Source organism: Somniosus microcephalus, chromosome 27 (genome assembly GCF_052327205.1).
Source record: "Somniosus microcephalus isolate GS21.2 chromosome 27, FLI_Smic_1.0, whole genome shotgun sequence".
NCBI lineage: Eukaryota > Metazoa > Chordata > Chondrichthyes > Squaliformes > Somniosidae > Somniosus > Somniosus microcephalus.
This window is the reverse complement of record NC_141013.1, coordinates 40,666,845-40,691,738: the sequence shown is the minus strand read 5'-3', so window position 1 is coordinate 40,691,738 and position 24,894 is coordinate 40,666,845. Positions and strand designations below refer to the sequence as shown.

At 48.2% G+C, this 24,894-nt stretch overlaps 1 protein-coding gene across 1 annotated transcript in view; it reads left to right on the top strand.

The window, feature by feature from the left end:
• The window catches only part of il16 (interleukin 16), a 171,479-nt gene extending 147,112 nt beyond the window's left edge, over positions 1-24,367 (top strand). Inside the window, exons 20-22 of the mRNA XM_085968872.1 lie at positions 16,684-16,785; positions 18,943-19,183; positions 23,946-24,367. Coding sequence (XP_085824998.1) covers positions 16,684-16,785; positions 18,943-19,183; positions 23,946-24,106 — 504 coding nt within the window. The 3' untranslated portion in view covers positions 24,107-24,367. The remainder of the gene's footprint in view (positions 1-16,683; positions 16,786-18,942; positions 19,184-23,945) is intronic.
• The last annotated feature ends 527 nt before the right edge of the window (positions 24,368-24,894 follow it).

Sequence of the window (24,894 nt, the reverse complement as noted above, 5' to 3'; positions counted from 1 at the left end):
GTATCTGTAGGATGCGGAACTTGAAAGCTCGCAAGAACAAACCCAAAACAAAAAACTATGAAAAATGGTTTGACCATGATTGCCATAACATGAGGGAAAAACTTAGAAAACTATCAAACCAAAAACACAGACATCCAGAAAACGAGGAATTACGCCTTACTTATTGTCAGACGCTAACACAATACAGAAACACACTCAGGACCAAAAAAGAGCAATTTATTAAGAATACACTCAGCTCCATGGAGGAATCCATTGAGTCGAATTGTTTCTGGGACAACTTGAAAACACTACACAAAAAACAACACGACGATTTGTCCATTCAAAATGGGGACACATGGGTAAACCACTTTGAAAAATTATACCAGAAAAACACACTAGGACCAGAGCAACACCAAATACGCAAAAAACTTGAAAAGCTTGAAATGGCCATAAAAGATAACCAAAACCCGCTAGACGCCATAATAACAGAAAAAGAACTTCTTGAAAAACTCAAGGACCTGCGACCAGGAAAAGCTTGCGGGACAGACGGCATACTAAACGAGATGATTAAACACGCAGACAACAAAATGAAACTGGCTATCCTAAAACTCTTCAACTTGGTTCTGAGTGTCGGTTATTTCCCTGACATCTGGAACAAAGGACTCATAACACCCATATACAAAAGTGGGGACAAAATCGACCCAAACAACTATCGAGGCATCTGTGTAAACAGTAACCTGGGGAAGGTATTCTGTAGCATCATAAACAAAAGACTTATAAACTTCCTTGAAGAGCACAATGTCTTGAGTAAAAGCCAAATTGGATTCCTGCCAAACTATAGAACATCCGATCATATCTTCACCCTACAGACCCTAATTGACAAACACGTTCACCATAACAAAAGCAAAATCTACGCATGCTTTGTAGATTTCCAGAAGGCTTTCGACTCCATCTGGCACGACGGTTTATTCCTGAAACTTATCGAAAGCGGGGTAGGAGGTAAAACATATGATGTAATTAAATCAATGTATACAAACAATAAATGTGCAGTTAAAATTGGAGACAAACAAACAAAATACTTCCCACAGGGGCGGGGGGTGACGCAGGGCTCGCCAATCTCACCGACACTCTTTAATATTTACATTAATGGATTAGCAAAACTACTTGAACAATCTACAGCACCCGGCCTCACCCTATATGAATCCAAGGTTAAATTCCTCCTCTATGCCGACGACCTGGTTCTGCTGTCACCAACTAAGGAGGGTCTACAGCAGAACCTGGACCTGCTGGAGTCGTACTGCCAGACTTGGGCCCTGACAATAAATCCCCAAAAAACCAAAGTCCTTGTGTTCCAGCAAAGATCCAAACAACATGGACCCACAATAAATTTCACAGTAGGAACAACCAAAATTGAACAAACCACTCACTACACATACTTGGGCTTAAAAATCAGTTCTACGGGAAACTTCAAACTGGCTGTGAATGAACTGAAAGAGAAAGCAAGAAGGGCTTTCTATGCCATCAAAAAATCAATCCAAATAGAAATCCCAATTAGCATTTGGCTCAAAATTTTCAAATCAGTAATTGAACCAATTGCACTCTATGGCAGTGAGGTCTGGGGACCACTAACACAACAAGATTTTGCAAAATGGGACAAACACCCAATTGAGATCCTACATGCGGAATTCTGTAAAAGTATCCTCCGGACTCAAAGGAAAACAGTAAACAACGCATGCAGGGCGGAACTAGGCCAATACCCATTAATAATCACTATCCAAAAAAGAGCCACCAAATTTTGGAATCACCTACAAATGAGCAACCCCCAATGCTATCACTACGACGCCCTGAAATGCCAAGAGCTGACCATAAAGAAGAATACCCTCAGTCAACTAGTCCTGGGACTCAATAAAGTAACTAATAACAATACTAACAATAACCAGCCCCAGGACAGTGACAGGGTAACACAAAGAATTCGACCCAACACAATCGTCGCTAAGCAAAAGGAAAAATATCTGTCATATTGGGCAGAAACAACAAAAACCCAAAGCAAACTCAATTGCTACTTGGCCCTAAACAGACAATACAACATAGCTGATTACCTGACCATGGTAAAGGATAACAAACTGAAAAGAACCTTGACAAGGTACAGACTTAGCGAACATAGCCTAGCGATCGAAAAAGGCAGACACAGGCAGACCAGGCTGCCAAGAGAAGACAGGATATGCTCTCACTGCAGTCAGGGAGTAGTTGAGACAGAGATGCACTTCCTCACAGCCTGTGGAAAATATCAGGGCATCAGAGAGAATTTCTATCAAAAATTCTCACAAATATGCCCTGAATTCAGAAATCTGACTGACAACCAAAAACTCCCATTCCTACTGGGGGAGGAGAGAAGCTGTGTAACACTGGCGGCACACTATGTTACAGCTTGCCATGAACAGAGGGACAACCAGTAAACTAAGACAAGAATATATATAAACAAGGCGAAAATATATTTATAAACTCAGGGATATACCTGTTTATACACTGTATGAATGGAACCGCGTTTATGTGTTCAACCATAAATGTATTTTGATGCTTTGGCAACATAAGATGTACCTTATCATGCCAATAAAGCGATTTGTATTGTATTGTATTATTATTAGTGTCTGTAGGATGGAGGTAGTGTCTGTAGGATGGGGTTACTGTCTGTAGGATGGGGGTTAGTGTCTGTAGGATGGGGGTTATTGTCTGTAGAATGGAATTTGTGTCTGTAGGATGGGGTTAGTGTCTGTAGGGTGGAGTTAGTGTTTGTAGGATGGGGTTAGTGTCTGTAGGGTGGGTGTTAGTGTCTGTAGGATGGGGGGTTAGTGTCTGTAGGATGGGGTTAGTGTCTGAAGGATGGGGTTAGTGTCTGTAGGATGGGGTTAGTGTCTGTAGGATGGGGTTGTGTCTGGAAGATGGGGTTTCGTGTCTGTAGGATGGGGTTAGTGTCTGGAAGATGGGGTTAGTGTATGTAGGATGGGGTTAGTGTCTGTAGGATGGGGTCAGTGTCTGTAGGATGGGGGTTAGTGTCTGTAGGATGGGGTTAGTGTCTATAGGATGGGGTTATTGTCTGTAGGAAGGGGGGTCAGTGTCTGTAGGATGGGGTTAGTGTCTGTAGGATGGGGTTAGTGTCTGTAGGATGGGGTTAGTGTTTGTAGGATGGGTTAATGTCTGTAGGATGGGGTCAGTGTCTGTAGGATGGGGTTAGTGTCTGCAGGATGGGGGTTAGTGTCTGTAGGATGGGGTTAGTGTCTGTAGGATTGGGGTTAGTGTCTGTAGGATGTGGGTTAGTGTCTGTAGGATGGGGTTAGTGTCTGTAGGATGGGGTTAGTGTCTGTAGGATGGGGGTTAGTGTCTGTAGGATGGGGTTAGTGTCTGTAGGATGGGGGTTAGTGTCTGTAGGATGGGGTTAGTGTCTGTAGGTCTGTAGGATGGGGGTTAGTGTCTGTAGGATGGGAGTTAATGTATGTAGGATGGAGTTAGTGTCTGTAGGATGGGGGTTAGTGTCTGTAGGATGGGGGTTAGTGTCTGTAGGATGGGGTTAGTGTCTGTAGGATGGGGTTAGTGTCTGTAGGATGGGGTTAGTGTCTGTAGGATGGGGGTTAGTGTCTGTAGGATGGGGTTAGTCTCTGTAGGTCTGTAGGATGGGAGTTAGTGTCTGTAGGATGGAGTTAGTGTCTGTAGGATGGGGTTAGTGTCTGTAGGATGGGAGTTAGTGTCTGTAGGATGGGGTTAGTGTCTGTTGGATGGGGTTAGTGTCTGTAGGATGGGGTTAGTGTCTGGAAGATGGGGTTTAGTGTCTGTAGGATGGAGCTAGTGTCTGTAGGATGGGGGTTAGTGTCTGTAGGATGGGGTTAGTGTCTGTAGGATGGGGGTTAGTGTCTGTAGGATGGAGTTAGTGTCTGTAGGATGGGGGTTAGTGTCTGTAGGATGTGGCTTTGTGTCTGTCGGATGGGGTTAGTGTCTGTAGGATGGGGTTAGTGTCAGTAGGATGGGGTTAGTGTCTGTAGGATGGGGTTAGTGTCTGTAGGATGGGGGTTAGTGTCTGTAGGATGGAGTTAGTGTCTGTAGGTCTGCAGGATGGGGGTTAGTCTCTGTAGGATGGGAGTTAATGTATGTAGGATGGAGTTAGTGTCTGTAGGATGGGGGTTAGTGTCTGTAGGATGGGGGTTAGTGTCTGTAGGATGGGGTTAGTGTCTGTAGGATGGGGTTAGTGTCTGTAGGATGGGGGTTAGTGTCTGTAGGATGGGGTTAGTCTCTGTAGGTCTGTAGGATGGGAGTTAGTGTCTGTAGGATGGAGTTAGTGTCTGTAAGATGGGGTTAGTGTCTGTAGGATGGGAGTTAGTGTCTGTAGGATGGAGTTAGTGTCTGTAGGATGGGGTTAGTGTCTGTAGGATGGGGTTAGTGTCTGTAGGATGGGTTAGTGTTTGTAGGATGGGTTAATGTCTGTAGGATGGGGTCAGTGTCTGTAGGATGGGGTTAGTGTCTGCAGGATGGGGGTTAGTGTCTGTAGGATGGGGTTAGTGTCTGTAGGATTGGGGTTAGTGTCTGTAGGATGTGGGTTAGTGTCTGTAGGATGGGGTTAGTGTCTGTAGGATGGGGTTAGTGTCTGTAGGATGGGGTTAGTGTCTGTAGGATGGGGTTAGTGTCTGTAGAATGGGGGTTAGTGTCTGTAGGATGGGGTTAGTCTCTGTAAGTCTGTAGGATGGGAGTTAGTGTCTGTAGGATGGGAGTTAATGTATGTAGGATGGGGTTAGTGTCTGTAGGATGGGAGTTAGTGTCTGTAGGATGGGGTTAGTGTCTGTTGGATGGGGTTAGTGTCTGTAGGATGGGGTTAGTGTCTGGAAGATGGGGTTTAGTGTCTGTAGGATGGAGCTAGTGTCTGTAGGATGGGGGTTAGTGTCTGTAGGATGGGGTTAGTGTCTGTAGGATGGGGGTTAGTGTCTGTAGGATGGAGTTAGTGTCTGTAGGATGGGGTTCGTGTCTGTAGGATGGGGGTTAGTGTCTGTAGGATGGGGTTAGTGTCTGTAGGTCTGTAGGATGGGGGTTAGTGTCTGTCGGATGGGAGTTAATGTATGTAGGATGGAGTTAGTGTCTGTAGGATGGGGGTTAGTGTCTGTAGGATGGGGGTTAGTGTCTGTAGGATGGGGTTAGTGTCTGTAGGATGGGGTTAGTGTCTGTAGGATGGGGTTAGTGTCTGTAGGATGGGGGTTAGTGTCTGTAGGATGGAGTTAGTGTCTGTAGGATGGGGTTCGTGTCTGTAGGATGGGGGTTAGTGTCTGTAGGATGGGGTTAGTGTCTGTAGGTCTGTAGGATGGGGGTTAGTGTCTGTCGGATGGGAGTTAATGTATGTAGGATGGAGTTAGTATCTGTAGGATGGGGGTTAGTGTCTGTAGGATGGGGGTTAGTGTCTGTAGGATGGGGTTAGTGTCTGTAGGATGGGGTTAGTGTCTGTAGGATGGGGTTAGTGTCTGTAGGATGGGGGTTAGTGTCTGTAGGATGGGATTAGTGTCTGTAGGTCTGTAGGATGGGGGTTAGTGTCTGTCGGATGGGAGTTAATGTATGTAGGATGGAGTTAGTGTCTGTAGGATGGGGGTTAGTGTCTGTAGGATGGGGGTTAGTGTCTGTAGGATGGGGTTAGTGTCTGTAGGATGGGGTTAGTGTCTGTAGGATGGAGTTAGTGTCTGTAGGATGGGGTTCGTGTCTGTAGGATGGGGTTAGTGTCTGTAGGATGGGGTTAGTGTCTGTAGGTCTGTAGGATGGGGGTTAGTGTCTGTCGGATGGGAGTTAATGTATGTAGGATGGAGTTAGTGTCTGTAGGATGGGGGTTAGTGTCTGTAGGATGGGGGTTAGTGTCTGTAGGATGGGGTTAGTGTCTGTAGGATGGGGGTTAGTGTCTGTAGGATGGGGTTAGTCTCTGTAGGTCTGTAGGATGGGAGTTAGTGTCTGTAGGATGGAGTTAGTGCCTGTAGGATGGGGTTAGTGTCTGTAGGATGGGAGTTAGTGTCTGTAGGATGGGGTTCGTGTCTGTTGGATGGGGTTAGTGTCTGTAGGATGGGGTTAGTGTCTGGAAGATGGGGTTTAGTGTCTGTAGGATGGAGCTAGTGTCTGTAGGATGGGGGTTAGTGTCTGTAGGATGGGGTTAGTGTCTGTAGGATGGGGGTTAGTGTCTGTAGGATGGAGTTAGTGTCTGTAGGATGGGGGTTAGTGTCTGTAGGATGTGGCTTTGTGTCTGTCGGATGGGGTTAGTGTCTGTAGGATGGGGTTAGTGTCAGTAGGATGGGGTTAGTGTCTGTAGGATGGGGTTAGTGTCTGTAGGATGGGGGTTAGTGTCTGTAGGATGGGGTTAGTGTCTGTAGGTCTGTAGGATGGGGGTTAGTCTCTGTAGGATGGGAGTTAATGTATGTAGGATGGAGTTAGTGTCTGTAGGATGGGGGTTAGTGTCTGTTGGATGGGGGTTAGTGTCTGTAGGATGGGGTTAGTGTCTGTAGGATGGGGTTAGTGTCTGTAGGATGGGGGTTAGTGTCTGTAGGATGGGGTTAGTCTCTGTAGGTCTGTGGGATGGGAGTTAGTGTCTGTAGGATGGAGTTAGTGTCTGTAGGATGGGGTTAGTGTCTGTAGGATGGGAGTTAGTGTCTGTAGGATGGGGTTAGTGTCTGTAGGATGGGGTTAGTGTCTGTAGGATGGGGTTAGTGTTTGTAGGATGGGTTAATGTCTATAGGATGGGGTCAGTGTCTGTAGGATGGGGTTAGTGTCTGCAGGATGGGGGTTAGTGTCTGTAGGATGGGGTTAGTGTCTGTAGGATTGGGGTTAGTGTCTGTAGGATGTGGGTTAGTGTCTGTAGGATGGGGTTAGTGTCTGTAGGATGGGGTTAGTGTCTGTAGGATGGGGTTTAGTGTCTGTAGGATGGGGTTAGTGTCTGTAGGATGGGGGTAGTGTCTGTAGGATGGGGTTAGTGTCTGTAGGTCTGTAGGATGGGGGTTAGTGTCTGTAGGATGGGAGTTAATGTATGTAGGATGGAGTTAGTGTCTGTAGGATGGGGGTTAGTGTCTGTAGGATGGGGGTTAGTGTCTGTAGGATGGGGTTAGTGTCTGTAGGATGGGGTTAGTGTCTGTAGGATGGGGGTTAGTGTCTGTAGGATGGGGTTAGTCTCTAAGTCTGTAGGATGGGAGTTAGTGTCTGTAGGATGGAGTTAGTGTCTGTAGGATGGGGTTAGTGTCTGTAGGATGGGAGTTAGTGTCTGTAGGATGGGGTTAGTGTCTGTTGGATGGGGTTAGTGTCTGTAGGATGGGGTTAGTGTCTGGAAGATGGGGTTTAGTGTCTGTAGGATGGGGGTTAGTGTCTGTAGGATGGGGTTAGTGTCTGTAGGATGGGGGTTAGTGTCTGTAGGATGGAGTTAGTGTCTGTAGGATGGGGGTTAGTGTCTGTAGGATGTGGCTTTGTGTCTGTAGGATGGGGTTAGTGTCTGTAGGATGGGGTTAGTGTCTGTAGGATGGGGGTTAGTGTCTGTATGATGGGGTTAGTCTCTGTAGGTCTGTAGGATGGGAGTTAGTGTCTGTAGGATGGAGTTAGTGTCTGTAGGATGGGGTTCGTGTCTGTAGGATGGGAGTTAGCCTCTGTAGGATGGGGTTAGTGTCTGTTGGATGGGGTTAGTGTCTGTAGGATGGGCGTTAGTGTCTGTAGGATGGAGTTAGTGTCTGTAGGATGGGGGTTAGTGTCTGTAGGATGGGGATTAGCGTCTGTAGGATGGTGTTAGTGTCTGTAGGATGGGGTTAGTGTCAGTAGGATGGGGTTAGTGTCTGTAGGATGGGGGTTTGTGTCTGTAGGATGGGGGTTTGTGTCTGTAGGATGGAGTTAGTGTCTGTAGGATGGGGTTAGTGTCTGGAAGATGGGGTTTAGTGTCTGTAGGATGGAGTTAGTGTCTGTAGGATGGGGGTTAGTGTCTGTAGGATGGGATTTAGTGTCTATAGGATGGGGTTAATGTCTGTAGGATGGGGTTAGTGTCTGTAGGATGGGGGTTAGTGTCTGTAGGATGGGGTTAGTGTCTGTAGGATGGGGTTAGTGTCTGTAGGATGGGGGTTAGTGTCTGTAGAATGGGGTTAGTGTCTGTAGGATGGGGTTAGTGTCTGTAGAATGGGGTTAGTGTCTGTCGGATGGGGTTAGTGTCTGTAGGATGGGGTTAGTGTCTGTAGGATGGGGGTTAGTGTCTGTAAGATGGGGTTAGTGTATGTAGGATGGGGGTTAGTGTCTGTAGGATGGGATTAGTGTCTGTAGGATGGGATTAGTGTCTGTAGGATGGGGTTAGTGTCTGTCGGATGGGGTTAGTGTCTGTAGGATGGGGTTAATGTCTGTAGGATGGGGGTTAGTGTCTGTAAGATGGGGTTAGTGTCTGTAGGATGGGGTTAGTGTCTGTAGGATGGGGGTGAGTGACTGTAGGATGGGGGTGAGTGTCTGTAGGGTGGGGTTAGTGTCTGTAGGATGGGGTTAATGTCTGTAGGATGGGGTTAGTGTCTGTAGGATGGGGTTAGTGTCTGTAGGATGGGGTTACTGTCTGTAGGATGGGGTTAGTGTCTGTAGGATGGGGGGTTAGTGTCTCTAAGGTGGGGTTAGTGTCTGTAGGATTGGGCTTAGTGTCTGTAGGATGTGGGTTAGTATCTGTAGGATGGGGTTAGTGTCTGTAGGATGGGGTTAGTGTCTGTAGGATGGGGGTTAGTGTCTGTAGGATGGTGTTAGTGTCTGCAGGATGGGGTTAGAGTCTGTAGGATGCGGGTTAGTATCTGTAGGATGCGGTTAGTGTCTGTAGGATGGAGGTAGTGTCTGTAGGATGGGGTTACTGTCTGTAGGATGGGGGTTAGTGTCTGTAGGATGGGGGTTATTGTCTGTAGAATGGAATTTGTGTCTGTAGGATGGGGTTAGTGTCTGCAGGATGGGGTTGTGTCTGGAAGATGGGGTTTCGTGTCTGTAGGATGGGGTTAGTGTCTGGAAGATGGGGTTAGTGTCTGTAGGATGGGGTTAGTGTCTGTAGGATGGGGTTAGTGTCTGTAGGATGGGGGTTAGTGTCTGTAGGATGGGGTTAGTGTCTATAGGATGGGGTTATTGTCTGTAGGATGGGGGGTCAGTGTCTGTAGGATGGGGTTAGTGTCTGTAGGATGGGGTTAGTGTCTGTAGGATGGGGTTAGTGTTTGTAGGATGGGTTAATGTTTGTAGGATGGGGTCAGTGTCTGTAGGATGGGATTAGTGTCTGCAGGATGGGGGTTAGTGTCTGTAGGATGGGGTTAGTGTCTGTAGGATTGGGGTTAGTGTCTGTAGGATGTGGGTTAGTGTCTGTAGGATGGGGTTAGTGTCTGTAGGATGGGGATAGTGTCTGTAGGATGGGGGTTAGTGTCTGTAGGATGGGGTTAGTGTCTGTAGGATGGGGGTTAGTGTCTGTAGGATGGGGTTAGTGTCTGTAGTTCTGTAGGATGGGGTTAGTGTCTGTAGGATGGGAGTTAATGTATGTAGGATGGAGTTAGTGTCTGTAGGATGGGGGTTAGTGTCTGTAGGATGGGGTTAGTGTCTGTTGGATGGGGTTAGTGTCTGTAGGATGGGGTTAGTGTCTGTAGGATGGGGGTTGGTGTCTGTAGGATGGAGTTAGTGTCTGTAGGATGGGGGTTAGTGTCTGTAGGATGTGGCTTTGTGTCTGTAGGATGGGGTTAGTGTCTGTAGGATGGGGTTAGTGTCCGTAGGATGGGGTTAGTGTCTGTAGGATGGGGTTAGTGTCTGTAGGATGGGGGTTAGTGTCTGTAGGATGGGGTTAGTGTCTGTAGGATGGGGGTTAGTGTCTGTAGGATGGAGTTAGTGTCTGTAGGATGGGGGTTAGTGTCTGTAGGATGTGGCTTTGTGTCTGTAGGATGGGGTTAGTGTCTGTAGGATGGGGTTAGTGTCAGTAGGATGGGGTTAGTGTCTGTAGGATGGGGTTAGTGTCTGTAGGATGAGAGTTAATGTATGTAGGATGGGGTTAGTGTCTGTAGGATGGGGTTAGTGTCTGTAGGATGGGGTTAGTGTCTGTAGGATGGGGTTAGTGTCTGTAGGATGGGGTTAGTGTCTGTAGGATGGGGGTTGTGTCTGTAGGATGGGGTTAGTGTCTGTAGGATGGGGGTTGTGTCTGTAGGATGGGGTTAGTGTCTGTAGGATGGGGGTTGTGTCTGTAGGATGGGGTTAGTCTCTGACAATAAATCCCCAAAAAACCAAAGTCCTTGTGTTCCAGCAAAGATCCAAACAACATGGACCCACAATAAATTTCACAGTAGGAACAACCAAAATTGAACAAACCACTCACTACACATACTTGGGCTTAAAAATCAGTTCTACGGGAAACTTCAAACTGGCTGTGAATGAACTGAAAGAGAAAGCAAGAAGGGCTTTCTATGCCATCAAAAAATCAATCCAAATAGAAATCCCAATTCGCATTTGGCTCAAAATTTTCAAATCAGTAATTGAACCAATTGCACTCTATGGCAGTGAGGTCTGGGGACCACTAACACAACAAGATTTTGCAAAATGGGACAAACACCCAATTGAGATCCTACATGCGGAATTCTGTAAAAGTATTCTCCGGACTCAAAGGAAAACAGTAAACAACGCATGCAGGGCGGAACTCGGCCAATACCCATTAATAATCACTATCCAAAAAAGAGCCACCAAATTTTGGAATCACCTACAAATGAGCAACCCCCAATGCTATCACTACGACGCCCTGAAATGCCAAGAGCTGACCATAAAGAAGAATACCCTCAGTCAACTAGTCCTGGGACTCAATAAAGTAACTAATAACAATACTAACAATAACCAGTCCCAGGACAGTGACAGGGTAACACAAAGAATTCGACCCAACACAATCGTCGCTGAGCAAAAGGAAAAATATCTGTCATATTGGGCAGAAACAACAAAAACCCAAAGCAAACTCAATTGCTACTTGGCCCTAAACAGACAATACAACATAGCTGATTACCTGACCATGGTAAAGGATAACAAACTGAGAAGAACCTTGACAAGGTACAGACTTAGCGAACATAGCCTAGCGATCGAAAAAGGCAGACACAGGCAGACCAGGCTGCCAAGAGAAGACAGGATATGCTCTCACTGCAGTCAGGGAGTAGTTGAGACAGAGATGCACTTCCTCACAGCCTGTGGAAAATATCAGGGCATCAGAGAGAATTTCTATCAAAAATTCTCACAAATATGCCCTGAATTCAGAAATCTGACTGACAACCAAAAACTCCCATTCCTACTGGGGGAGGAGAGAAGCTGTGTAACACTGGCGGCACACTATGTTACAGCTTGCCATGAACAGAGGGACAACCAGTAAACTAAGACAAGAGTATATATAAACAAGGCGAAAATATATTTATAAACTCAGGGATATACCTGTTTATACACTGTATGAATGGAACCGCGTTTATGTGTTCAACCATAAATGTATTTTGATGCTTTGGCAACATAAGATGTACCTTATCATGCCAATAAAGCGATTTGTATTATTGTATTGTAGTGTCTGTAGGATGGGGGTTAGTGTCTGTAGGATGGGGTTAGTGTCTGTAGGTCTGTAGGATGGGGGTTAGTCTCTGTAGGATGGGAGTTAATGTATGTAGGATGGAGGTTAGTGTCTGTAGGATGGGGGTTAGTGTCTGTAGGATGGGGTTAGTGTCTGTAGGATGGGGTTAGTGTCTGTAGGATGGGGGTTAGTGTCTGTAGGATGGGGTTAGTCTCTGTAGGTCTGTAGGATGGGAGTTAGTGTCTGTAGGATGGAGTTAGTGTCTGTAGGATGGGGTTAGTGTCTGTAGGATGGGAGTTAGTGTCTGTAGGTTGGGGTTAGTGTCTGTAGGATGGGGTTAGTGTCTGTAGGATGGGGTTAGTGTTTGTAGGATGGGTTAATGCCTGTAGGATGGGGTCAGTGTCTGTAGGATGGGGTTAGTGTCTGCAGGATGGGGGTTAGTGTCTGTAGGTTGGGGTTAGTGTCTGTAGGATTGGGGTTAGTGTCTGTAGGATGTGGGTTAGTGTCTGTAGGATGGGGTTAGTGTCTGTAGGATGGGGTTAGTGTCTGTAGGATGGGGGTTAGTGTCTGTAGGATGGGGTTAGTGTCTGTAGGATGGGGGTTAGTGTCTGTAGGATGGGGTTAGTGTCTGTAGGTCTGTAGGATGGGGGTTAGTGTCTGTAGGATGGGAGTTAATGTATGTAGGATGGGGTTAGTGTCTGTAGGATGGGGTTAGTGTCTGTAGGATGGGGTTAGTGTCTGTAGGATGGGGGTTAGTGTCTGTAGGATGGGGTTAGTCTCTGTAGGTCTGTAGGATGGGAGTTAGTGTCTGTAGGATGGAGTTAGTGTCTGTAGGATGGGAGTTAATGTATGTAGGATGGGGTTAGTGTCTGTAGGATGGGGTTAGTGTCTGTAGGATGGGGTTAGTGTCTGTAGGATGGGGGTTAGTGTCTGTAGGATGGGGGTTAGTGTCTGTAGGATGGGGTTAGTGTCTGTAGGATGGGGTTAGTGTCTGTTGGATGGGGTTAGTGTCTGTAGGATGGGGGTTAGTGTCTGTAGGATGGGGTTAGTCTCTGTAGGTCTGTAGGATGGGAGTTAGTGTCTGTAGGATGGAGTTAGTGTCTGTAGGATGGGGTTAGTGTCTGTAGGATGGGAGTTAGTGTCTGTAGGATGGGGTTAGTGTCTGTTGGATGGGGTTAGTGTCTGTAGGATGGGGTTAGTGTCTGGAAGATGGGGTTTAGTGTCTGTAGGATGGAGCTGGTGTCTGTAGGATGGGGGTTAGTGTCTGTAGGATGGGGTTAGTGTCTGTAGGATGGGGGTTAGTGTCTGTAGGATGGAGTTAGTGTCTGTAGGATGGGGGTTAGTGTCTGTAGGATGTGGCTTTGTGTCTGTAGGATGGGGTTAGTGTCTGTAGGATGGGGTTAGTGTCAGTAGGATGGGGTTAGTGTCTGTAGGATGGGGTTAGTGTCTGTAGGATGGGGGTTAGTGTCTGTAGGATGGGGTTAGTGTCTGTAGGTCTGTAGGATGGGGGTTAGTGTCTGTAGGATGGGAGTTAATGTATGTAGGATGGAGTTAGTGTCTGTAAGATGGGGGTTAGTGTCTGTAGGATGGGGGTTAGTGTCTGTAGGATGGGGTTAGTGTCTGTAGGATGGGATTAGTGTCTGTAGGATGGGGTTAGTGTCTGTAGGATGGGGGTTAGTGTCTGTAGGATGGGGTTAGTCTCTGTAGGTCTGTAGGATGGGAGTTAGTGTCTGTAGGGTGGAGTTAGTGTCTGTAGGATGGGGTTAGTGTCTGTAGGATGGGAGTTAGCCTCTGTAGGATGGGGTTAGTGTCTGTTGGATGGGGTTAGTGTCTGTAGGATGGGGTTAGTGTCTGGAAGATGGGGTTTAGTGTCTGTAGGATGGAGCTAGTGTCTGTAGGATGGGGGTTAGTGTCTGTAGGATGGGGTTAGTGTCTGTAGGATGGGGGTTAGTGTCTGTAGGATGGAGTTAGTGTCTGTAGGATGGGGGTTAGTGTCTGTAGGATGGGGATTAGCGTCTGTAGGATGGTGTTAGTGTCTGTAGGATGGGGTTAGTGTCAGTAGGATGGGGTTAGTGTCTGTAGGATGGGGGTTTGTGTCTGTAGGATGGGGGTTTGTGTCTGTAGGATGGGGGTTAGTGTCTGTAGGATGGGGTTAGTGTCTGTAGGACAGTTAACCCAATCAACATGCAAAACACTCTTCAGACATGTCAGATACTCTCGCAGTTCTCTGAAAGTACTTTGGACAGTTCTGGTCTCCATATTATCAAAAGGGTATAGAGGCACTGGCGAAGATGCAAAACCGATTTACAAGGATGATACCAGAACTGAGAAGTTATAACTATTCGGAAAAGCTAAACAGGCTGGAAAAGAGAAGTCTGCGGGATGACCGGATAGAGGTCTTTTAAATTCTGAAGGATTTTGATAAGTTAGACGTAGAGAAGATGTTTCCACTTGTGGGTAATTCCAAACTAGGGATCATAAATATAAGATAGTCACTATAATAAATCCAATAGGGAATTCAGGAGAAACCGCTTTGGTTAGAATGTGGAACTCGCTACCACAGGAAGAAGTTGAGACTAATAGCATAGATGCATTTAAAGGGAATCTAGGGAGGGAGGGAGAACATGAGGGAGAAAGGAATAGAAGGGTATGCTGATAGGGTGGATGAAATGGGTAGGAGGAGGCTCGTGTGGAGCATAAACACTGGCATGGACCAGTTGGACGAATGGCCTGTTTCTGCGCTGTACATTCCATGTAATTCTATGTAATGCCAGGCTAGTTCACTAAGCTAGGTAAACACTTTCCTACATCTAGCGGACCCTCTGGGTTAGAGGGTTCCGGGTTGAAACCTCAAAGTGGGCGTTTCATCGTCCAGATTGCCACTCCAGTGTCGAGTTGAAGAGGTGTTGCAATATTGGAGCTGCAGTCTTTGAAATGCAACTTTTAGCTACGGCCCTGATTGTCTGTTCTGATGGTTCAAGTGCATGTTAAAGTTCCAATGACGTAATTGTTCTCAATACCAAGTTTAAAAATGTTTTCTGGAAATCTGGAAATAAAAAGCTGGTGTCTGTAAAAGTGACCATGAAGCCGTCAGATCGTAGTAAAAACCCAACTGGTTGACTCATGTCCTTTAGGGCCTGGGCCTATATGTGACCTTAGTCCCACACCAACCTGGTTCACTCTTGACTGCCCTGTGAAGTGGCCTAGCAAGACACTCTGTTGTATCAAACCGTTGTAGTTCAAGAAGGTCGACCACCACCTTCTCAGGGCTGCCGGCCCTACCAGTAACGCTCATGTCGTGAGAATAAATATATAAAAAAAACACTAATCGTTCATCTCATTATCGTTTGAGTGGGATCTTGCTGTGTGCATAATGGCTGCCGTGTTTTCCTACATAATAAGTCACTGCCTCCCAAAGTAATTCATGAGGTGTGGTGCTTTGAGATGCTTCTGAAAGGCACGATATGGTGCTGTATAAATGCAGGCCCGCTTGTCTTTTGGCTGTGACTGAGTGACAGCTCACGCTCACGTCCTTAGTTTCAATGGATTCCAACAAACAAGCTCGCGAGTCTTGGGAGATTGCAGGATTCAGCTTCCAGTGCGGAGCCTCAATGTGACGTGAGCATGTATCAGGCTGGCGGGGAGAAATCCCACTTCCCACGGGCAGGGCAGGGTCCCCAGGAATTTTGGGGGCCACAATTAAATCGGGATTATCTGGCTTGCTAGTCAGAAATTCCTGTATGCAAACAGCCATCAGTTTGGGCACGATTGTTTTCAAACTTCCTTGAGTAACTAATTGTAACACGTACCCCGGGGTAGATCTTGACTTTGTGCGGTAGTGTAAAACAGATGATAGCGAGTCGAGAGCTCGTTTGACATCTCTCCCCATTTTTATTCCCATTGACTGCAACAGGCTGCCGATTCGCTATCGCCCATTTTACACTATTGCTCAAAGTCAATATCCATTCTTCCAAGTTCCGCCTGGCCCATGAAGAGAATGGTTGGCCTTGGGTGCTCTAGATTCCTGGTGAATGAAGCTCTAATTAAAGACTTACATTTATATAGAATCGTAAAATGATACAGCACAGAAGGAGACCATTCGGCCCATCGTGCCTGTGCCGGCTCTTTGGTAGAGCTCTCCAATTAATCCCACTCCCCTGCTCCTTCCCCAGAGCCCTGCAAATTTTTCCCTTTCAAGTATTTGTACAATTCCCTGTTGAAAGTTACTATTGAATCTGCTTTCACCACCCTTTCAGGCAATGCATTCCAGATCATAATAACTCACTGCTTAACAACCTTTTTCCTCTCCCTTCAGATCATCTTTCACAACCTCAGAACGCCCCAAAGTGCTTTGTAGCCAATTAAATACTTTTGAAGTGTAGTCACTGGTGTAATGTAGGAAGTGCAGCAGCCATTTTGCACACAGCAAGCTCCCACAAACAGCAATGTGATAATGACCGGATACAGGAAACTTTCTGGTATCCGGCACGGACGAGACCGACCTGGTGCCGGTCCATCAACAATGCCGGATAACCGAACGCTATAGTTAAAAGATACGGAGCTCAGAGCTCCGTATAAAGCAACAAACCCTGTTCAGCTTCAAAACAATCGGCAGAAGTTGCAAGCGTCTCTGTAGCTTAGCAACAGCTACACCCTTGCACAGCCACAAATGGAGTAAAAAAAGTAACTAAAAGTAAAAAAAGTTACCTGAACCGACTCCTGAATTTTGCCGGTGGATAGAGCGTTCCGGTTATTTAGTGGCCGGTTAATCGAAAGTTTCCTGTAATCTGTTTTTAGGTGTTGGTTGAGGGATAAATGTTGACCAGGACACCGGGGATAACTCCCCTGCTCTTCTTCGAAATAGTGCCGTGGGATCTTTTACGTCCACTTGAGAGGGGCAGATAGGACGTCAGTTTAACAACTCATCCGAAAGATGGCACCTCTGACAGTGCAGCACTCCCTCAGTACTGCACTAGGACTGTCAGCCTAGATTCATGTCTGTGGAGTAGGAATTGAACCCACAGCCTTCTGACAGCGAGGCGAGAGTGCTACCCACTGAGCTATAGCTTGTAGAATGATACTGAGAACTAGCTGTTGGTAGATCTACACAGAGTAAAAACTTCATTATAATCATTATCACTTTGCAGCAATTCGAAGACATTCATGTTGTGGTCCTGCACAAAGAAGAAGGCTCTGGACTGGGATTCAGCATCGGTGGAGGTGTAGATCTGGAAACTAAACTCACAACCGTAAGTACCATCAGTAAAGAAAATCTAGCAGAAGTGAAAGCATTTCCTGTGATGTGACTATCACAGGTTCATCTGGTTCATCCTTAGAAAAATATGTCCAGTCGCCTACTCCCAGGCAGAGAGATCCTATAAAAGTGTTTGACTGTGTTCAATTAATCCAAAGTGGTGGATTGCTCCCTTTTGGGTGCATTGGCCATTCGCTGGATGAAGGTTGGACTCCTCCCACTATGTGGTTAATGTCACTGGGATGCAAAGACCGTGTGACTTTTCCTTGCTGCTTTGGGAGGACTGTGGGGAGAGAGGGACTGGTTCTTCCAAGCCCCTTCAGTCGTTTCAACCAGACAAGGGATTAGAGCTCGGCATTCTGTGAACGGATTCCTAGATCCCACTCCCCAAAATAAGCATGGAGTTAATGGGGGAGAAATTCGGTATCGCCCCGTTTGGGGCGCAATGATCGGCCGGGCGCAAAGTTTAACGCCTGGTTGCAAACTTGACTTCTATTGCCCCTGGAGGTGATTGGAGCGCTAAATCAGGTGCTACACACCTCTCTTAAGGCGCTAACGCCGAGGGGCGAGGCGCTATCTCAGAGGGCTGGCGAAGCTCATGTGATGTCAGTCAGCAATGGAACACAGACACAATAGCGCCGGCCAGTTCTTAAAGGGGAGGGTTGATCTTGCTCTCCATCCACACCCTGCTCATTGCAGCCTTGAATCTCGGCCTGGAGAGACCTGTACATCAAATCTGCTGGAAAGAACAATGGAGAGGCCCAGGGAAAGAGCTCAGAGTGCAGCCCCCATAGCCTCTTCTAAACCGATGCAAGGAAGGTCAAATCAAAATGAACCTGCAAAGTGCTGCTCAGTACCCAAAACTCCTTCACACAGCGTTGAATCTCTCCAGAAGTCTCTCTCTCTCAGAATGCGTGGTGCAAAAATGTCGCTGACAAAAAAAGGCAGGAAGCGGTCGCCTTCAAATAGCACTCCCTCAGTCCCTTCCCAATTGCAAAACGCTCCCCTTAATTTCGCGAGCGGCGCAAACATTGCCGCGCCCGGGTGCTAGTTGCTTTGCGACCCATATGCACTGCCGGTGAGACACCTCGCTCCACCACCAACACGTATCACGGGTAACACGCCTGCCATTTCCTGTTTTTGACAAAAAACTTCAAATTTACCTTATTACAGTAACTTGAAGATAATTTTGTTTTGAAGTAAAGGATGATGGCGCAGATTCATGCAGAGTAAAATGGAGTATTTTCTCCTCAGACCTGGTGACAGCAGGTAGTTCTGTGCTATCAAGGTAGATCCCTGATGGGACCCAATGTAATCCAGGTTCACTTGTCCTGACTCTTTCTAAATACAGAACTCAACAACACCTACTACTGCACCAGGAAAGGCGATCTCTATTTCTGGGAGCATAGTAACAGGAGGAGGCCATTCAGCCCCTCGAGTCTGTTCTGCCATTCAATTAGATCACGGCTGATCTGTATCTTAACTCCATCTACCCGCCTTGGCTCTGTATCCCTTAATACCCTTGCCTAACAAAAATCTATCAATCTCAGTTTTGATTTTTTCAATTGAGCCCCAGCCTCATCAGCCTTTTGGGGGAGAGAGTTCCAGATCTCCGCTACCTTTTCTGTGAAGAAGTGCTTCATGACATCACCCCTGAACGGCCTAGCTCCAATTTTAAGGTTATGCCCCCTTATTCTGGACTCCCCCCCCCCACCAGAGGAAAACTAGTTTCTCTCTATCTACCTTATTAACTCCTTTAATCATTTTAAACATCTCAATTAGATCACTCCTTAATCCTCTATACTCAAGGGAATACAAGCCTAGACTATGCAACCTGGCCTCGTAATTTAACCCTTTAAGCCCTGGTATCATTCTGGTGAATCTGCGCTGCACCCTTTCCAAGGCCAACATGTCCTTCCTGAGGTGCGGGGCCCAGAACTGAACGCAGTTACTCCAGATGCAGTCTAACCAAAGCTTTGTATAACGTATGTTTGGATTGTAATGCCGTGACATACATTTGTTTGTGGAAAGCTCTCAGACTGGAGCAGACGATGTGCAGAGGCAGTGCCTAGATACTGAATGGAGGGCGAAGTGCTCATTTTGCTAATAAATTTGTTGTGAACTGTTTTCTACCTACCTCTTGCACCAACAGGTGCACAGAGTGTTTGCGAACGGACTGGCAGCTCAGGAAGGAACAATTCAAAAAGGAGATGAGATTTTGTCGATCAATGGACAATCGCTGAAAGGTGTGACTCACACTGAGGCTCTGGCTATCTTGCGCCAGGCTCGACTGCCAAAGCAAGCGGTGATTGTGATACACAAGGCCAAAGAAGGTGAAAGCAAGCTCAGCACTTCAATCGAATGCTCATCAACCGAGAACCCCACAAGCTCAGGTCAGTATTTTCAGAGGTAATTTAAGTTCAATTTTTTTTGCAAAAAGGCTTGAATGCATCTCTACAAACCTTCCTGGACCAATAAAAGTCACAGGTTTTGTTTGCCACGTTGATTGGACAACGAGACGCTGTGAGTGGCACTGTAAGGTTGGCAGGAGATGTCCCTGTAGGGCAGGACCAACCCTGCCAGGAATGGACGTGTCCAAAATGGACCAGGATACCTAGCTGCAACCCAATGATTCAGATACAAGTCCTTCAAGCAAATGGAAGTTATGCTAAAATCTAGAATAACTAGTGTGATGAAATATATGTCTTCATCAGCCCCTGTGTTTTACCTGCATTGTATTGTGTACCGCCCCCTTTTCCCCTATTGTGTGTATTGGCTCCACCCCTGTCTTTTGTCATATAAAGGTCTCAAGAGCTGTATGAGTCATTCTGCCAGACGAATCCGATGTGGAATGACGTGCAATGTTCTTAGTGATTAAAAGCCTTCAGTTGAATCCTTTAACTTCTTGTCTTTGAGTTATTGATGGCACATCAATTTTAATCACTAAAACACCAAGATGGATCGACTCCTGAAACCAGAGCGCTTGGATCTGGACCCCCATGCCACAGACGCAGCCACACAGTTCGGACACTGGTTCCAATGCTTCGAATTTTTCATCGAAACCTCAGCCACCGCCATAGCAGCCGCGACCGCCACCGGAGACGTGAAACTGGGAATCCTGCGAAACTGGGTGAGTCATCGGGTCTCCCCTCTCATCCGAGATGCCACCAGCTACGAGGATGCCTGCACCATTCTGAAGGCCCACTACGTGCGGCCAATAAACAAGGTGTACGCCAGGCATCTTCTGACTACTCGCACACAGCGGCATGGTGAGTCACTAGAGGACTTCATGCTAAGCCTAAAAGTACTGGGCAGAGACTGTAACTGTAAGGCCGTGTCTGCCACCGTGTACACAGAGGAGCTGATCCGAGACTCCTTTATTGCGGGCCTCAGTTCAAATTACATTCGGCAGAAACTGTTTGAAAAGGAGGGACTGGACTTAAAACAGGCTATGGGCATAGCGCGATCGCTGGATATGGCCCAGAGGAACTCTGAATCCTGTTCCTCAGGCCACGCGGCCCACTCCGCCTCGTGCGCACCGTGGGGGCCGCCATCTTGGAAGCCATCTTCACCTCCCAGGTCTCAGGCCAGCCCAGCACCGTCGGAGCCCCAGCCTCCACCCAAGAGCCCCACTACTGCCGCGATGCATCGGGGCCCGAAATGCTACTTCTGCGGCCAGGACAAACACTCCAGGCATCTGTGCCCAGCGAAGGGCACCACCTGTTTTAAATGCGGGAAGAAAGGACATTTCAGTAAAGTCTGCAGAGGGAACCCCGCCTCCAACTCCGCCACCGCCGCGTGCGCGCCGTGGGGGCGGCCATCTTGGACGCCATCTTGTCCACCCTCATGGAGTCCACCATCTTGTCTCGACTACACGGACCCCCAGGACCCACTGGTGTCCTCAATCACAGTGGATCAATCCAGGCCGCATCCATTGTCTAGATCGATGATGGACATAGAGGTAAACGGGAACAAGGTTAAGTGCTTGATTGACTGCGGGAGCACCGAAAGCTTTATTCATCCTAGCCTGGTAAAACGACTTTCACTAACGATAGTCCCTACACAGGGCAAAATCGCCATGGCTGATAAGACTCATACCTCAAAAATTACAGGTTTCTGCGCGGTTATGTTGTCGGTAAAAGGCACTGATTACACAGATTTTAAACTGTTGATAATGCCAGATCTCTGTGTGAGCGTGATCTTGGGTCTGGACTTCCAGTGCCACCACCAAAGTATCACGCTTACCTACGGTGGGTCCCAGTCGCCCCTCACAGTGTGCGGTCTGGCTACCCTGAAGGTCAAGCCGCCCTCTCTGTTCGCCAACCTCGCACCCAACTGTCGACCCATAGCGACCAAGAGTAGGCGGTACAGCTGGGAGGACAGACGGTTCATTGCGTCTGAAGTAGACTCAAGCGGGAGGGTATCATCGAATGCAGTACCAGCCCGTGGCGCGCCCAGGTAGTAGTGGTTAAGGGTAGCGAAAAGAAGCGGATGGTGATAGATTATAGCCAGACGGTTAATCTATACACCCAGCTAGATGCCTACCCTCTGCCCTGCATAGCGGATATCGTTAACCAAATTGCACAATACCGGGTGTTTTCCACCATCGACCTAAAATCGGCATACCACCAGCTCCCCATTAGGCCGGAGGACCGTCCATACACCGCCTTTGAGGTGAACGGACGCCTCTACCACTTCCTCAGAGTCCCCTTTGGGGTAACGAATGGGGTCTCGGTCTTCCAGCGGGAGATGGACCACATGGTCGATGAGAACCAGTTAACAGCCACCTATCCATACCTAGACAACGTCACCATCTGCGGCCACGACCAGCAAGACCACGACTCGAACCTCGCGAGATTTCTGAAAACCGCCCTCAGACTCAATCTCACCTACAACGAGGATAAGTGTGTCTTTAGCACCACGCGCCTCTGTATCCTGGGCTGCGTGGTGGAAAACGGGGAAGTCGGTCCAGACCCTGACCGATTGCACCCCCTACGGGAGCTACCCCTACCAAACACTCCCAAGGCCCTGAAAAGGTGCCTGGGGTTTTTCTCCTATTACGCCCAATGGGTCCCCAATTATTCCGACAAGGCCCGTCCCCTCCTGAAATCAACATCCTTCCCGCTCACGGCCGAGGCCCACACCGCCTTCAACAGCATTAAACACGACATTGAGAAGGCCGTGCTGCGGGCAGTGGACGAAAACATCCCTTTCCAGGTCGAAAGCGATGCGTCTGACTTCGCTTTAGCAGCCACCCTCAACCAGGATGGGCGGCCCGTAGCCTTTTTCTCAAGAACCCTCCAAGGGCCCGAGACCAGGCACTCCTCGGTAGAGAAGGAGGCCCAGGCCATAGTGGAGGCAGTGCGGCACTGGAGGCACTACCTAGCCGGCAAACGCTTCACCCTGCTTACCGACCAGCGGTCGGTAGCCTTCATGTTTAACAACAAACAGAGGGGGAAGATCAAGAACGACAAAATTCTCAGGCGGCGGATCGAACTCTCCACATTTGAGTACGACATAATATATAGGCCGGGGGCCCTCAACGAATCCCCCGACGCCCTATCACGAGGGATGTGTGCCAGCATCCAGGGGGACAGGCTACAGGGCCTCCACAATGGCCTCTGACACCCGGGGGTCACCCGGCTATTTCACTTTATAAAATCCCGTAACCTGCCCTATTCCATCGAGGAGGTCCGGTCTATGACCAGGGACTGCCGCACCTGTGCGGAATGCAAGCCCCGTTTTTACAGGCCCGACCGAGCCCACCTGCTCAAAGCTACACGGCCATTCGAGCGCCTGAGCTTAGATTTCAAGGGACCACTCCCCCCCACCGACCGCAATGTGTACTTTCTCAACATTGTGGACGAGTACTCCCGCTTCCCATTCGCCTACCCCTGCCCAGACATGACCAGTGCCACGGTCATCAAGTGCCTCGGCAGTCTGTTTTGCACGTTCGGCATGCCGAACTACATCCACACTGACGGGGGCGTTGTTCATGAGCGACGAACTGCACCAATACCTGCTGTCGAAGGGGATAGCCACGATTCGGACCACTAGTTATAACCCCCAGGGTAATGGGCAAGTGGAGAGGGAGAACGCGACGGTGTGGAAGGCGGTCACCTTAGCACTAAGGTCTAAAGGCCTCCCTACCTCCCGCTGGCAAGAGGTCCTCCCAGACGTACTCCACTCGATAAGGTCGCTACTGTGTACTGCTACTAACGCCACTCCTCACGAGAAGATGTTTGTTTTTCCCCGCAAATCAACCTCGGGAGTGCCCCTACCTTCGTGGCTCTCCACCCCAGGGACAGTCCTATTACGGAAGCATGTGAGGGGCCACAAAACGGATCCCCTTGTGGAGGCAGTACACCTACTCCACGCAAACCCACAGTACGCGTACGTCAGGCACGCCGACGGGCATGAGGACACCGTGTCCATAAAGGACCTCGCCTCGGCAGGAAGCGACGACGACCCATCCTCACCACCCCCAGAAGAACCTCCACCATCCCCAGAGGTATCCTCACCACCCCCAGCAGTACCTGCAACACCCCCAGCACATGGGTATGCCCAGGAGGGCACCACGGACTCCCGGTCGGAACCCGAGGGACTGTTGCGACGTTCAGGAAGGACTATCACACCCCCGGACAGACTAAATCTGTAGAAGGGGTGAATGTGATGAAATATATGTCTTCATCAGCCCCTGTGTTTTACCTGCATTGTATTGTGTGCACCGCCCCCTTTTCCCCTATTGTGTGTATTGGCACCGCCCCTGTCTTTTGTCATATAAAGGTCTCAAGAGCTGTATGAGTCATTCTGCCAGACGAATCCGATGTGGAATGACGTGCAATGTTCTTAGCGATTAAAAGCCTTCAGTTGAATCCTTTAACTTCTTGTCTTTGAGTTATTGATGGCACATCAACTAGCAGTGGTTGTCGTTGTCTCATTAACATGCTTATTGATCGATGCACTACCCTAGAGTCGTGGGGCAAGCTTGGGCCAGCTAGTCTTTTCTTGCCCATCGTTTTTGTATGTTGGGGTGCCGTGAGGCTACTCTACTCCATCGCTGTCTTGTATCTGATCAAGGATAACTCTGATAGGTTTGAACACGAAGCTGTTTAGTGGACCTACTGACTAGGCCATTGCTGTTATCACCCACAGCGGCGGAAGATAAATTGAACATTTTCATGGTGGAGCTTGAAAAAAATGCATCAGGAGTGGGCTTCAGTTTGGAAGGGGGAATGGGCTCCATTCACGGAGACAAACCGCTGATTATCAACCGGATTTTTAAAGGTAAGCAAAATAGCAGGCCGACCGGCTAAGGTGTGGTTTTTGCAAATGTAGGATACAGTGCATGAGTAATTTGAGAAGTGACGCACGGTGAGTGGAGCATGCTTGGGAAGAACAGGTGACTTTGGACCTACGGGGTAGAAATTGTGTTATGGCCCATTTTTGGATACATAACCAAAGGCGTGCAGACAGCGGGAGGCCTGAAGCTCACCCAAAATTGGGCCTCGGGCCTCATTTCTACAATTGGGGTGAACCGCCGGCGCCTGTCACGCCTTCTGAGATGAATTTCGGGTCACTTGCCTCGCCAGCAGCGGCCCTTAGGCAAGTCCCAGGGGGTGTGGGGGGGTGTGGGAGGCCGATGACGGGGTGGCAGTGTCCCTCGGGGGTGTTGTGGATCCAGGAGGAGCGTGTGCTTTTTTGTTGGCAAAAGATTCCTGGCCTGGCACTAATATAGGGTCAGACGTCTTTTAGGCGGTTTTGGGGCATTGACCCCAGAAATTGTAATCTTCTGCGCCTGTTTAACCAGTTCAATGAAGACCAAGTTCTCCTCACAATTTCCAAAACTCCACGACTGAGGGTTTCCTTGCATCATGTCCGGGTCTGTTGTAGACTAATTGATAGAGATTGATTGCTACAATTAGTCAAGAACTCTATTATCGTTGTATCATGTGACTACCAGGATGGTAGGAGGCTAATGAGATGGGCTGTGGTCTTATCCTCGAGCAAATCCCATCTTCCCATGACTGTATGCGTGAGGTTCGTCCACAAGTGCAAGGTATGAAAATTACAGGCTCAATTTCCCGCTGCTCACATGTGGCGC